This window comes from Equus caballus, chromosome 4, assembly GCF_041296265.1.
Source record: "Equus caballus isolate H_3958 breed thoroughbred chromosome 4, TB-T2T, whole genome shotgun sequence".
Taxonomy (NCBI): domain Eukaryota; kingdom Metazoa; phylum Chordata; class Mammalia; order Perissodactyla; family Equidae; genus Equus; species Equus caballus.
In genome coordinates, this window is record NC_091687.1 from 3,061,828 (window position 1) to 3,078,078 (window position 16,251).

The 16,251-nt window shown below is 40.4% G+C and overlaps 1 protein-coding gene across 10 annotated transcripts in view; it reads right to left on the bottom strand.

The window, feature by feature from the left end:
* PHTF2 (putative homeodomain transcription factor 2) overlaps positions 1-16,251 on the bottom strand; it is a 120,467-nt gene that overhangs the window by 69,331 nt on the left and 34,885 nt on the right. For 2 of the 10 annotated variants that reach the window (XM_070264234.1, XM_023638753.2), the window contains exon 1: positions 11,495-11,707. In XM_070264234.1, the coding sequence (XP_070120335.1) occupies positions 11,495-11,650 (156 nt within the window). In that variant the 5' untranslated portion in view covers positions 11,651-11,707. 10 annotated transcript variants of the gene reach the window in all.

The window sequence follows — 16,251 nt, forward strand, 5'->3', positions numbered from 1 at the left end:
TCACACTTTCAGGAAACTGGAATAATATTTAAATATAATAGTTAAGATCAAGACCAAAAAAAAACACCCTACAACTCAACTAGCCAATTAGCAGAGCTAAAGTAGGAAATGATCAGTAACACGCCAACCAATTAGGATTGATTATTGTTCTTGTGACTAGTCAATAAAAAACAATCTCTTTTCCTTTTGATTTTACCTGAAAAGATCTAAATTTAAATCAGAATTCAAAGACTTTATTTCTCAGACCTCAGAGGATGGAGTCAGAATCTTTTGGGAAATCAATGTACTTTGGGTGGCAAAGATCACGCCAGTTTAAAAGTCTCTTCCGGAATTTCCAACGGTATAGTAATTTCAAACTAAAATTATAATATGCAAAATAAAGAGTCAGTTAAAAGAAGTAACTATGCAAATTAAACCACAGAGAGATACCACTTCACACCCACTAGAATGGCTATAATCAAAAAGACAGGGAATGACAGGTGTTGGCAAGGATGTGGAGACACTAACACCCTCACGCGCCGCCTGCTCGCGGGAACGTAAATGGAGCAGTCACTGTGGACAACAGTCTGGCAGTTCTGACCCGGTAATGCCACTCCAAGTTACCCACCTAACTGAGAGAAATGAAAGCACACAGACATACAAGGATTTGTGCACGAACGTGTAACAGTTAAAAAGTGAAAACAACCCAAATGACCACCAATTATGAATGGATAAGCAAAACGTCGTACATCTATAGAATGGGATCTATTCAGCAACAAAAAGGAATGAGGTACCCCTAGAGGCCACACCATGGGTGAAACCCGGAAACATCACGTTAAGAAGCCAGAGACAAAAGATCACGTATTATTCCATTTACATGAAATGTACAGAAAAGGCAAACCTATAGAGATAAAAAGTAGATTAGCGGCTGCTTGGTGGTGGGGTGGGAATGAGAAATGAAGATAAACAAGCAAGAAGTTTCTTTTGGGGACGATGGAAATGTTCTGAAATTAGACTGTGGTGATGGTTACACCATTCCATAAATTAAGTAAGAATTCCTGAATTGTACACTTAAGTGGATTTTATAGCATGTAAGTTATACATCAATAAATCTGTTTTGTAAAAAAGAAGGCCTTGGATCCTTGGGGAACTTAGAATAAAAAAATTTTTCCATCCAGTTTTGACTCCTAGCAGGCTTTCCATCTCTATGTCCAGAAGACTGCTTCTGCTCCTTGTGTGTGTGTGTGTGTGTGTGTGTGTGTGCGTGCATGCTTGATTATTATGAATTAATGTTACTACTGGCCTAACAGTAACCCGCATATGTATAGGATCTACATCCCAAAGGATGTGAGATATTTAAACATTACGTACTGCAAATTATAGTTTACTGCAACTGAAAGAATAAATGTTAATATAAACAAATTGTGTACACTGTATAAACAGTTGCTAAATTTGCATTATTTGGAATTTTAGGACTTATTTGAAAATATGTATATATAACATCTGAAATTATTAAATAGATAATTTTTGCTTGGATGACTAGCTACTTGCTACAACAGTAAATAACGATGAGATTTTTTTTTTTTGGTGAGGAAGATTCGCCCTGAGCTAACATCTTTTGCCAATCCTCTTTTTTTGCTTGAGGAAGACCAGCCCTGAGCTAACATCTGTGCCAGTGTTCCTCTACTTTGCATGTGGGATGCCTCCACAGCATGGCTGATGAGTAGAGCAGGTCCACACTGGCGATTCGAACTCATGAACCCCAGGCCCCCAAAGCAGAGCACATGGAACTTTAACCACTTGGCCACGGGCTGCCCGAGATTTTCGTTTTTAATGGGCAGGGCTTTAAAGACAGAAGATCTGGGCAGGCCAAGGTTCTGCCATTTACTCAGTGACCAGAGCACTTTAAACAAAACAAAACAGACAAAGCTCCGAGCCCATTTCCTCAGTGATGTTTGGGGAACTGGACAGCGACTGTAAATCATTTAGCCCAGCACCTGGTATGCAGCAGGCATTTAAGTTTTGTTTTGAACCTCAGCTATGCCTAGCATTACACACAAACATCATCATATACAATGGAAGAAAATCTGTGTAACGAGACTTCATCACAACGATCTCTGTTGAATCTTCGGGTCAATACAAATAAAGTGTAAGTTCTTGATTCCATGACATAGTATTTCAAATACAATGGAAAGCTGAGTGAATTTCTCACTTTTAGATAAATTGAACTATGATATGAACTGGTAAATAGAGATGACAAGTAATGAAATATCCATATTAAGAACAGTTTCAGCTATGAAGGAATTTAATGCTCCTACTAAATTATTAGACATAAGGCAATTCCTGAACTGAAGTATTTATTGGAAAACCTAGCTCTCTCGGCCTTCAAATTTTGATTTGGTCAAGAAATCAAAACATATCAGAGCATTTCTCCAAGCATCACAGGAACAAAATCAATTTCAGTTCAGGAAACTTCTAAAAGAGCAAAGCGTCCAGAGACAGACTCTACAAACTGAGAAACAGCGTCACTCTGAGTAAGTGGACCTGACCACTCGTCCTGTCCTCTCGGAGGTCCTCAATCCCTGTCTCCATGGGGCCTGCCTTTCTGTGCAGCCACTCCTGCTTCAGGACAAAGGAGGATTTTCCTCATTCACAGAAACTTCCAATACACACAAGTGAATGAAAAGAGTCTTACGCTAATTTGCACCTTAGACATTAACCTAGGATACTGCACATATCAGACAATATTTAACTCCATTTTGATTTGATTTCTAAAATCCAACAATATTGGACCATAGTTTGCTGACACCAGTGTCTATTTACTCTGTCCCCAGTCTGCTCGCAGGAAAAGCATCCTACTGTACTTAGAAATGGAAGCAACTTTTAAAATGGAACCGAGTCCTCTTATATGATCCGCTTAAAACATCACCCTGTTTACAAAGAGAAATTAAATCAGAAAATCTATATTCACTCTAAAATAATGTATCGTTTGTCTTTTCAAAGCAGGGAACTAAGCAGAGGAAGACACAGAACTAAACTCCTGGATTCAAACGCAGCCTCACCACCTACTAACCCCATGACTTCAGCCAAACTCCTTTGACCTCTCTGGGTTTTCTAATTTATTGTAGGAGAGAGAGATTTCTGAAGAAATTTCCAATTTTTTACAAATTTCTCCCCCAATCCTTCCACTCAGGAAATCATGTAATAACAACGTCTATATCGGGAGTTTTGTTTGAGAAATAAGAAGTATAAAAATTATGGGTAACTTGAAAGTAAAAGTAAACAAAGTGTTGGTATTGGGTAATCGTTAAAAAACACACACACACACAACAACTTTTACGTCACTCAAGATGGCAATAAGAGGTTGTCCATCTCTGAAATTACCACCTCAACACTGCAGCATGGACTGACTGGGGCCCCAGCTTGGATGCAAAGGCCCCTGCCTGGTTACTGAAAGATATTAGGGTCTCTGGTTTCTACTCCTTTGCCAGTTGAGGCAGTTAACGTTGTTAATAATAATAATAACAATAGTTAGCATTTATTATTTATCAAGTACCAGGCACACTTTCCACGTACTGTCATTTAATCCTCACAACTCTATGAAGTGGATACTACTGCTGTCCGTATTTTATCGTTTCAGAAACTGAAGTCGTCCACAGTTAAACATGAGTAGCAGAGCACAGGAATTCCAATGCAGGCGGACCAGCTCCACAGCTGAGCCCTGACCCACCGGTGATTCCACTCACACCCTTACACAGAAACCACCCATGTCCTCGTGCCTCGGCTCTGATCACCAAGAGGGGGGCGTTCAACCCCTGAGATGTCGATACCTCACCTCCACTGACTCTCCGTGGCTGTCTTGCCAGCAGGGAAGCAAAAGGCTCTGTTAAGAAAGCAAGTGAGAACATACAAAACTCTTCACGAGGTGCAACGGAGCCTAAGAAATATGTAGAATAGTTAATATTACGAGTCCTCACAGGGTCACTATAAGGACTAAATGTGCTAACGTGTCCCGAGCTACCAACAGTCTCAGACACACAACAGCTCAATACATGTCCACTATTACGCCATTTTGATGAATCACCTAATGCTTCCTTTTCCTTCATACGCAGCATGAGACGAGGAAGAAATGCACAGGCATTATTTGCATTCTTTAGTATTTATCATAGGATATACTCTGGATTATTATTCTAAAACAAAACCCTGACTAAACCATGTATACATTATAGGAATCAAGAATACAGCACCTTCCTTGTTTACAGAGTTCTAATAGACTACTATAAATAGCGTGAAACGCTGTCTCATATTTTTAAAGCAATTTAAATGCCAAGAGTATTACCATATCTTACATATCTTGGTTATCTAAATACCTTTGTATTATAGAAACTACCTAACATGTTATTGCTGTTCATTCAATCATCTGAAATAAAAAATGAGACCACGAAACAGATCTAAATTACCAAAATTAAACACATTACCTTGTTTGGCTTCCTTCTACTTACATAAGTAGGGCAAAACTAAAAAGGAGAGAAAGTTAAGATAAATTGCTCCTGGATACTTAGTCCAGATTCCCCAGAATTAGAATCTAAGGGACCTGGACAACTGTCATCATTGGTCACGAAAAGCTTTGCTGTAATTGCAAAAATCCAGGTGACTACAAAATTGCTACTAAGAATGACTACAGGTATGCCTACATAAGTTATACCTTTAATCTTCACTATGTAGGGCTAGGAAAGACTGTGTGGGGAACAAATAAAATATTCACTTACAGAATTTGTTAAATTTATTATGAACTATTTATCTAGATAATAAGACTGTGCTGAAGTATTAATCTTTGTCAAGTGCTTCATAAAGGATTTGCAGTCTTGTGATGTACAGACCAGCATTAACTTCTTGTACTGATGAGACAACTGCAGCTTTAAGGTGTCAGAAGTTTCCACACCCAGTATTTGGGGCAGAAACCCAAGTTCTGACTTACAATTCCATGCCCTTTCCACTGCACCACACTTTTTTATGTAACTTGGCCAGCATTTTCCTAAGTATGTTCCATGGATACTAAGGGGAAAAAAATGAAGTCAAACAAATTGAGAAAGGACATCTTCTCTATGTGCCTCCTGGGCAGTCAGTTACACTGTACGCTATTCACACTATAAAACCCTGTAATCATAAAACTTCTTTACCTTTGTCTAACTCAGTAGTTCCCAAACGTATTTAACCAAAAATCCCTCTATTCTACTAACACCTATTAACGTCACGCAGAACACACTTTGGGAAATATTACTACAGGCTAAAGTATTATGTTGAGTACTCAGTGTCATAGATATTCAGCCTACGGAGACTATTCCACATCCCACTGCTACATAAATTAAATCAGCCCACTGGAGATAAGCACCCAGCTTAGTGCATGGCACATCGCAGGCACTCGATGGAATAACGCAGAACTACATGAACTAAAAGGTTTACGGAGGGGCTGGCCCCGTGGCCGAGTGGTTAAGTTCGCGCGCTCCGCTGCAGGCGGCCCAGTGTTTCGTTGGTTCGAATCCTGGGCGTGGACATGGCACTGCTCATCGAACCACGCTGAGGCAGCGTCCCACATGCCACAACTAGAAGGACCCACAACGAAGAATATACAACTATGTACCAGGGGGCTTTGGGGAGAAAAAGGATCTAAAGGATTTTAAAAAAAAAAAAAGGTTTACGGAAGTCCTGTCTCCTGACAGCACTGTTATCAAGGCGGGAACACTCACCAAGGACCAACTGTAAAGCATGGCGCTGAGATAAATAATGGAGCTACAAGGTAATGATTCCTACCCTTGTCGATCAGCAGGTGGGGATTAACTATCTTGCAAGTCAACCTGTGGTGAGTGCTAGAATAAACAAAATACCACTGAAACACAGAGGCAGAAGAATAACTGGATTTACAACAGAGCTTCTCCTGTGACTGCTGTCAGACGGGGCAGGATGAATTCAGTTTACAACTACACTATGCACAGCTCAGAATGTCTATCTCTAGGACGGGAAAAAGGATCACGATCTCTCTGCAGCCTTCCCTATCCCTCTGCAGAAAGGACTGCTCCCATTAGGAATGCAGTCAAATACTACGAGAGTCACGGCAAGGAGACTCAGGAGCCAGCCTGAACGAGCCTCATTGGCCAAAAGAACAAGTTGAGAGTCTATAACAGCAACCGGCTGAGACACATCAAGTGTCTCGAAAGCCAAGAGTTCACAATGATAATTAAACACAAACAACAGTGCTGACCTTCGGGGGATGCTGGACGACGGCCACATTACTGCGTCAACTTGTAGAAACAGAAAGAATCAAGAAGAATAAAGCATGACGCTACTGGCACGAACAGAGCACACGCCACTTTCCTATAGGAGCCCTGGCAGGGGGAACCTATTCTAGCCTCCACGGGATCAGGAAAGGTGTCCCTGAGGGCAAGAGATGAGCTTTGAGTTTTAAGGACCGACTTGAATTAGTTTAAAAAAAAAAAAAAAAAGAGCAGAAGTGGGCATCCCAAGCAGTAAGGTGAAAGACGGCATGGGGAGACTTCAAAACATTGTATTTGTTGGAGGAATGGAGTTGGTGAGAGAAAGTTGAAGGCTAGATGAGGCTAGAAAGTTAACTGAAATTAGGTCAGAAAAATCCTTCAAGGTCTTGTGAAGAAACTTGGAGCTTATATCATATGCGAGAGGAAGTCTTTGAAGAGTGTCATTAAATAGGTAAGTGACAAGGTCAAATCTTTCTTTAAGATAAATCACTCTGGTGGCTGTGAAGAGAAAATATTTAACTAGAACAAGAATGAAGAAACACCGATGGGAGATCAGAGCAAATGCGAGAAATATTTAGGAGATAAAAGTAGCAACAGAATGGTGCCTAGAAGAACAAATTTAGAACTTTATGTGAGTTCCCACAGAGCTTTAAAGAGAATTCTACTGCAGCACTTATAGTATAATAGTTATATTTTTGCATCGAGGTCCCTCCATGATGCAGAGTTCTTTTAAGATAAGTACTCAGTGCCTGATACATAGTACGTCCATCATAAATGTTATTTAAATGTAGATGGGCATAAATTCTACCACGATATTATTTTTTGTACAGAGAGAGTCTTGGTAATAAAAGTCTTTAATCTTAAAAGTTAAACTATCCTGGTAAAACTAAATGTACTGAATTTTGCCTATATGAAGTCAATGGAATGAGGCTTTACCTAGCAATTTTCCCTAGTTTTCTACCAGTAAATAAATATAAACCACATAACCAAGTGCTACAGTGGCCATAAAGCAGTAATTAAAAATATATCCTGCTGTCTACCATTATAAGGTCGGAGAAATAAGACTTCATCCTCTGATTCCCCAAAGCTCTAAAAGAGTTAAATTTTAGTAAGACCACCTTACTTTCTCTTTAAATCCTGTCTTCTACCTGTTTAGAGCTGTGTACCAACGCAGTCCTCCACAAATCAGCTAAACCAGAACTCTTTACCTGTAACCTTAATCCCATCACAAAGGGTGGGGGGGAAGACATCAAAAACAGAAAGCAAACTAAAGCAAGACTCCACTTCAAATGACCAGCTATAACATATCCTAATAAGGATATTGATTTTGGACAAAAATTCGAATGGGAAATTTTTAGTTTGTATACCTTCTCCAGCATTTCATTCTTGTGACTCAATCCTTGGTACTGAATTAGCTTTTATGTGAATAAACTCTAGGGGCCATTTGGCAAAGAGCAATTTAGCTTCTAAGTTGCTCTGTTAAACACATTTATAAATATCATTCTTTGTGGAACGATAAACATACAGCAGGTTAACCCCAGGTTCAGACCCTCTCTGGCCTTTTCAAAGCTGGTACATTTGCCTAATTTTAGGCTGCCAATGGCGACCTACCAACTTATTTCACCACTATGTCTGTTACCATGGCTAAGGATGGACTGACCTCAAGATATTTGGAATAGAACTGGCAAACACTGTATCCTTGACTGACATTTCTATTTTCAATCTACTCATTGGAAAACGAAAAAGGTTAGAGCCTAGTTTTCCAGCATGTCATAAAATATTTTTCTCCCCAGCTCCCAACAGGTATAAGAAGTGTTACTCACTAAGGAACTTCACCTCCATTCAAAGGACATTGTTCTTTGGATCTCCTCGCACCTACGTAAACAACTACTTTAATTTTTAGGCGCTGTACCTGGCAACTGCGGTAGGCAAATGAATGCTCCTTTTAATGGAACAACTATTCCATTTAACCAAAAAAAGAAGAAAAAAGTCATAAGCAAATAAGTAAGGAAACTGCAGCATTTCAAAGAAGTGTACTATGTGGAAATTCCTAATTCTGACGTACCACAGTATTCACAAAATAAAAACAAAAACCTTCTGTTACCAAATATTCAACTTGTAAAGAGGACAAGTATAAGACAGATACTAAGCATTTGGGTGTTAATGTATGCACATGTCTGAACACGGTGAACAGATGCCTCAAACACTTTAAAAATACAGAATTTTCTACTGGTAGTGTTTCTGTGAACCCAGTACCCTTATACTCAGGAGTACTGAATACAGGCCCCCTTGGAGCCTGTCAACATCACTGTGTAGCAGCCCAGAAGGATACTGCTGGGGCACAGTGCAAGGTATTTTTTTCTATTTTGCATTTTCTTTACCCATGGTAGTGGAATCTGTTATCTCAATTAAGTACAGATACTTCTCATTCAAAAGTGAAATTCTATAACTCATGGTACAGTTGATAAGATCTCTAGACTACATTAAAAAAAACCCAAAAAACAAAAAATAAGACCTTGCTGAGTTCCCTTATCTGTCAGTGTCTCAGTTTCCTCATCTGTAAAATAAAGATACTAGAAAGGTTAATTTCTCAGGTAGCTTTCCTGCTCTCCATTTCTGATTCCTAAAAGATGGTAGATTGCAGCACAAGGCAGCCTCCAACAGTGATGGCTTCAGGCAGAGAGAGAAAGAGACAGAGAAAGAGAGAGAGACCGAGAGAGATACAGAGAGCAAGAGAGAGAGAGAGAGAGAGAGAGAGAGAGAGAGAGACGAGACAGAGAGACCACAGACAGAGAGAGAGAGAGAGAGACGAGACAGAGAGACCAGAGACAGAGAGAGAGAGAAATAGAGAAAGAAAGAAAAGGGCTTCTGGAGCACTGAAAGAGCTGTGGTAACACCAGTTCATCGGGGTCCTCGACTTTTTCCCAGGGAGAAACCCCTCTGAGCCATCCCTCTGGTTTTGCTTTGGAGCAATGTAATTAATCTACCTACAATTCTACTAACTGATTAAACAATAAATGGAGATAAGGCCACAGAAGTGAAAATTCACAGCAAAGGAGGACAGATAAATCACGTGTCATAGATGAAAGTCATAATTAATAGACAATAACCACCATGGATCAGGAAAACATCAGAAAACAGTCATTTCTATTCCATTTGCAGTTAAAGAACTTTTGGAAGGAATCAAAATTAAAAGAGAGTTTGGTCATTTAAAGAAAAATACCCAGAAAATTCACCAAACAGTATAGTGCATTCTGCAAAATTACCATGTAAAATTAGGTGGTGTTAAACTTAAGAAACTATATCTGTCCTTCTATTTATTTATTCTATTCACTTTTTACTGCATCATTTGTTTTGTTCCTTTCTAAAACACCTCTCCTACCAAGAAAAAAAGTACTTCAAATGATCCCAGATAAGGAATGACATACGCTGAGGAAAATACTCTTCGTGCTAGAAATTAAAGCAAAGGAAAAGGGAGACAGCAATTAAATGCAAGTATAGAATTCTCAAAAATACAGAAGAAACTTGACCACTTCTAATGGTGTTTTTCTATTTTAACAGATACACAGATATTCAATTTAAAAGAACTACTAACTAAAACCTTTAATTATCCAAATATATTATTAATAACAACACTTCATATTTAGCAAAAGAGAACAGAAGAAAAAGCAGAGGAACTGCTCTTTAGCAGTATTTATTGAACACCGACTGCACACTAACAAGGCACTAGTGTTTACATATGTTCTCTCATTTAATCGTCATAGCAACCATCAAAGGATTCTCATCCCAATACTGTAGATAAACTGAGGAAAGTTAAGAAACTCACTCAAGCTTAGTAAATAAAAACAGTCAGCTAACCTAAGACCATTCAGGAAAGTTAAATATGTCCTCCAATACATAATCAGCATTGCACATAATTAGCCCCAAATACAAAATCCTATAGCATCAAAGAGATGAATGGTTGTTCAATATCCTGTAGCAATTATAGAAAAAATACATTCTCATACATTTGATTCAATAAGAGTTTGAATTTTTAGACCTTCAGACTTCAACTCACGTGCTAAAATTTTATGACTTACTTTCGTATGCAATATTGTTTGGTCCTAATAGAAACAATTGGTATTTTTAGATACAGTCAAGAATTTATCAAAAAGTAGGTATGACAACCCTCCACACCTAGAACATTGAGAAATGTACATTGTGGTTTAACGTACATGAACTTTTTTAAAGGGAAAGAATGTTATTATTATCTATAATAATTAAGACACTAAACCTCATAACAGCTTAAAGAACCCAAATATCTATGTAGTATTTAATAGGAACTGGAAGCGGAAAATTGTGCTTAATTCTGCACAAACTTATTCCTTAACATTTCATATAGGAGAAGCTATGAGATCAACAATGTAAACTTCTAAGAACATGAAGACAACATTAAGGACCCCCATCTTCTTGTACTCAGTTCAATACTGATGGTGTAGAATACAGCTACACAGAAGGAAAGAGCTACACATCTCCACGCGGAATCCACCAAAACCAACGAGATGTTTAATTATGCTTCTGCAGAGAAAACAGTGTCCCACAAATATTCATGCCTGCCCAGAACCTTGGAATGTTACCTCATTTGGAAATGCATCTTTGCAGATGTAGTCAGTTAAGAATCTCAAGATGAGATCATCCGGGATTTAGGGTGGAACCTAAACCCAGCGGCTGGTGTCCTCACGCGAACAGGAGAGAACAGAGAACCAGAGGGAAGGGGCCCACGTGAAGACGGAGCAGAGACTGGAATATCTACAAGCCAAGGCCCAAGGCGAGCGCCCGGGCGGTTTCTCCCTCAGGGCCTCCCCACAGAAGGAAGCAAGCCCGCCGGCTCTCTGACTTGGGACTCCCGGCCTCCTAAACTGGGGACAAAATACATTTCTGTCGTTCTAAGCCGCCCAGTTTGCGGTCGTTTGTTACGAAAGCCCTAGGAAATGATACAACTTCTCACGTCTGGATACAACCGCTGAGTTAATCCATTTCACTATCACAGTAAAGCAAACCACAACAATACACATGCAAGCACTCTGAAAAATAAATGCTGTTTAAATGTGTGGTGGCACTGTAACAACATCATCATCATCATCGCTACTGTGTTAAATCAACACATTATATATAATACTAATCACATTTTTTTTAAAGGTGTATACCTCCCCCAATACTCTCACATCAGGAGTCATCTTACAAAAAAACAACTCTCAACTTACACAAATGAATTTTATAAAAGTTTCTCCAGTCCGTTTTTCAAAGCAACTTGAGTATAGAAGCCAGAGCGGCCTGCGATCAGCAGCCCCGAGCCTTGGCTGGACCACCAGCTCGAGGCTCCGATCCAGCCACGGGATCCACAGCATCAGCTTTCCCATCCACAAAGCACAAGCCCAGCAGGACTGACCATCTCTCGAGTCAACTGTCTGGACTACTGCACACACGGTGTCCTTCTTCCTCGTAAATAAAACTAAAACTCAAATTATTTACGCTGGAGATACCCAAACTGCAGAGAGGGTGAGGGTGGAAAATTAAAAATTTCATGACCAAAACGGGGGAGAAAAAATTAAGTGAAAAGGTAAATATTTCAGCAACTAAACTAACCAATCGATTTCTACCAGCAGAAGTCTTTTTGGCAGATAAGCAACATGAAAAGGAAGGGGCGGAAAACATGACCAGTGACTGAAGCAGCAAGCTGAGCTTTACAAATTACACTTAGTCATGACTTGGCTGCACGAGTGTCAGGAGACAAACAGCAACCAGCACTCGCTGTTCCAAGAGCGGATGTTAGAGTCTGAGGCTTTAGGTTTCTCCCTAACAAGTAAGAACGTTTTCAGCCTCAGGGGAATTTGCAGAATCCATGAAACAAAGCACTGTGATAAGTGTGAGGGGCAATTCCTCTGACAAGGGTGGGGAATACGAAGTAACAATAATAGAAATAACTCTCACTGAAGGTTCCCCCTGTGTGAAGCCCTTCGCGAACACTTTACATATATCATCCACTAACCTTCAAACACATACAAAAGACAGTCTTCATATACACGAAGAAAGGGAAATTCAGAGCAGGTAAGCAACTTGTCCAAAATCACACAGGATTTTAAGAACAAGCCTTCAAATCCCTGCTTTCTACTCCGAAACCTGTGTCCTCGCTCCCCGCTCACACAGCCCGCCTCGAGAGGCAGCGGCTGGGACTGCACGGGGGCAGGAAGGCCTGCAGGGCTGGCCACCCTCTCCTCAGCCTGAGGCCCGTTCTACCAGCAGACCACGAACAGCACTGAGCACAAGCAGGCGCTCAGTTTGTAGAAACTCATCAAGCTGAACGCTCGTAACCTGAGTGGCTGTCTGAGTACGTGTTACACCTCAGTAGGATCAATGCACACACATGCAGACAGGGCCTCTCGGCAGGAGGCAGGACTCTCCGACACACTAACCAACTCAAAGGTCGGGGGGAAGCGACTCCAAGGGCCAGGGCCCCATGCCGGTCGGTGGCTGTCTCTTTTTCCCCGTTCCTGACATACTTCGGTGCTGTCTCACTCTCTTCTTCGCCCACAACTTTCTCCACGTTGTGGTAACACACCTAGAGGCTGCTCCAGACTTTCATCCTCTAGCTCCTTGAAGAAAGAAGCAAGAGAGTCTTTCCTATCGGCTCCAGTTAAAAAAAAAAAGTTTGTAGAAAGACAATTGGATTGTCAGATAAACCTGGACCAATCACGGTGGCCAAGGCAATGAGGTGCCATCCGCCTCCTCGGCCAGACGGCAGGAGGAGCATGTGCAGCAGAGCCGCAGACACGGAAGAAACTGCTGAGCACCAAAGGCACTCTAACTTCTCATCTATTGGACTCCACGTTATACGATACATTACGATTATTATTCTGAGTGAAACTTCCTATTTATTGAACAATTCATAAACCACTTTAAAAAAGCTCTTTAAAAACCATATTTAAAGTTGATTTACTTCCACAAAACCCTGTGAGGCACACGGGGAAGCATCACCATCCTGTTTACAGAAGAAGGAACAGGCTCAGAGAGACGAAGTAATGCGTTCAACAATACAAGTTGGTAAACGTCACAAAATCAGACACAAGCGTGCTTTCAACCACACCTTACTCTAAGGCACAGCAGTTCAAAATTACAGGAAAGATTAAGCGGTACATATGAGAGCACGGTTCAAGAAAAAAAAAAACTTAAAAGAGAAAATGGAATAAGCCCCTTTGTCTGGGGCTCAGTATTTCTATTTTGGTAGATCTTAATCTTCTTTCTACTACTGGAACCATCCAGAGCAAACAGGACTGTCTGGGAAACCACACCCCAGCAGAAGGCACTTCTTGTGTATCACTTAGAATGCTCACAGCTGCAAGGAAACAAAACTCAACTCCAAGTGACTGAAAGAATAAAGGGGTTTATTATCTCCTACAGTAAGAAGTTCCAAAGTAGGACATTTCCAGAACTAATTAATTCCATAACTCACAAAGTCCCAAAAAACTCAGGTTCTTCCCATCTTTCAGCTGTGCCATCCTCCACCTGCTGGTAACATCCCCTCCGGGAGCAAGTTCACAAGAGCTTCAGGCGTCAGGGCCGCTCCCACCAACAGCCAGAGACAGGAAAGAGACCCTCCACCTTATTTCATTCATTCACCTACATTAAGTTACTTAATATATGGAAAGCCCTTACAAAATGCCTGGCACATAATAAATGTCATATAACTTTTGTTATTATTATTACCATTTTTAAATCATTAAACATTTATTTGTAAAGATTTTCTTCTATTTTAACAGATGCGTTTTTTAATTAATTTTTTATTGGGGTGACCTTGGTTTATAACATTACATGAATTTCAGGTGTACCTCATTACAGTTTGATTTCTGTATAGATTAGATTACGTTCACCACCCAAAATCTAATTGCCATCCATCACTGTACACATGTGGCCTTTTACTCCTTCTCCCCTCACCTTTCCACAGCCCCGCCTCCGCCCACCCAGGCTTCCCCTCTGGTAACCACCAATCTATTCTGTGTCTATGCGTTTGTTTGTTGTTGTTGTTTTTATCTTCCATGAGTGAAATCATACTCTCCCTCTGACTTATTTTGCTTAGCATTAACACCCTCAAGGTCCATCCATTTTGTCCCAAATGGCAAGGTTTCATCTTCTTTTGGCTGAGTAGTATTCCCTTGTGTATACCACATCTTCTTTGTCCATTCATCCACTGATGAGCACGTGGGTTGCTTCCACGTCTTGCCTACTGTGAATAATGCTGTAATGAACGTAGGGGTGCATATATCTTTTTGAATCAGTGTTTTCATTCTTTGGATAAATATACAGAAGTGAAATAGTTAGGTCACACAGTAGTTCCAGTCCTAATTTTTTGAGAAATCTCCATACTGTTTACCTTAGTGGCTGAACCAGTTTGCATTCCCACCAGCAGTGTACGACAGGTTTCCTTTTCTCGACATCCTCTCCAACACTTGTAATTTCTTGTCTTTTTAATAATAGCCATGCTGACAGGTGCGAGGTGATGTCTCATTACAGTTCTGTTTGGCATTTCTCCAATAGTTAGTGATGGTGAGCATCTTTTCATGTGCCCGTTGCCCATCTGTATATCTTCTTCGGAAAAACGTCTGGTCAGATCTGCTGCTCATTTTTTAACTGGGTTGTTTTGTTGTTCTCGAGTTGCCTGAGTTCTATTGTTATTGTTGGGTCTCTTTTTAAGAGATGGAAGACTTTCCAGAAACCTTCATGCCTCATCAGCCAGAAGTGGAACACATGCCCCTTTCTAAGCCAACTGCCAGCAAGGGAAACAGAATTCCCCAACCGCCTGAGACTAGTCAGGATTCACCCCTCTGAGACTTTAAATACATGCTCCCTGGAGGATAACGAACTCCCCGACAATGTAGAGCTTCCTCCACAGTTCTGGGTAGGAAACCCACTGTGCTCCATCCTCCGGACATCCCTTATCCCCACAGCACTAAAAGGACCGTAGTTTGGAGGTGGCTCAGGGTGTGCTCCACCACACAGAGAAAGTATTCTGCAGAAAAATAAGCAACTCTAGGAAAGGGGGGAAGGAAAAAGGCAGACAGACACATCTGACAGTGCTCTGGTCTTGGGATTCAGTCAACTCTGAGGTAAGCTCCACCCATTTGCATGGTTTAGCTTGAAAGCCAATAAATGTCCCCTGTTTTGCTACAGGCAGTCTGAGTTGGATTTGTATTACCTGCAAAAGAATCCTGCCTGATAAGGGTATAAAATCAATTTGCATAAATCAGTAGCATTTCTATATTCTAATAACGAACTAACAGAAAAAGAACTCAAGAACACAATACCATTCACAATCACAACAAAAATAATAAAATACCTCGGGATAAATTTAACTAAGGAAGTGAAGGACCTATATAATGAAAATTACAAGGCCTTTCTGAGAGAATTGGATGACGACATAAGGAGACGGAAAGACATTCCATGTACATGGATTGGAAGAATAAACATAGTTAAAATGTCCATTCTACCTAAAGCAATCTACAGATTCAACGCTATCCCAATCAGAATCCCAATGGCATTCTTTACAGAATTAGAACAAAGAATCCTAAAATTTATATGGGGCAACAAAAGATCCCGAATTGCTAAAGCAATCCTGAGAAAAAAGAACAAAACGGGAGGCATCACAATCCCTGACTTCAAAACATACTACAAAGCTACAGTAATCAAAACAGCATGGTACTGGTACCAAAAAAGGTGCATACATCAATGGAACAGAATTGAAAGCCCAGAAATAAAACCATACATCTATGGACAGCTAATCTTCGACAAAGGAGCTGAGGGCCTACAATGGAGAAAAGAAAGTCTTTTCAACAAATGGTGCTGGGAAAACTGGAAAGCCATATGTAAAAGAATGAAAATTGACCATTCTTTTTCACCATTCACCAAAATAAACTCAAAATGGATCAAAGACCTAAAGGTGAGACCTGAAACCATAAGGCTTCTAGAA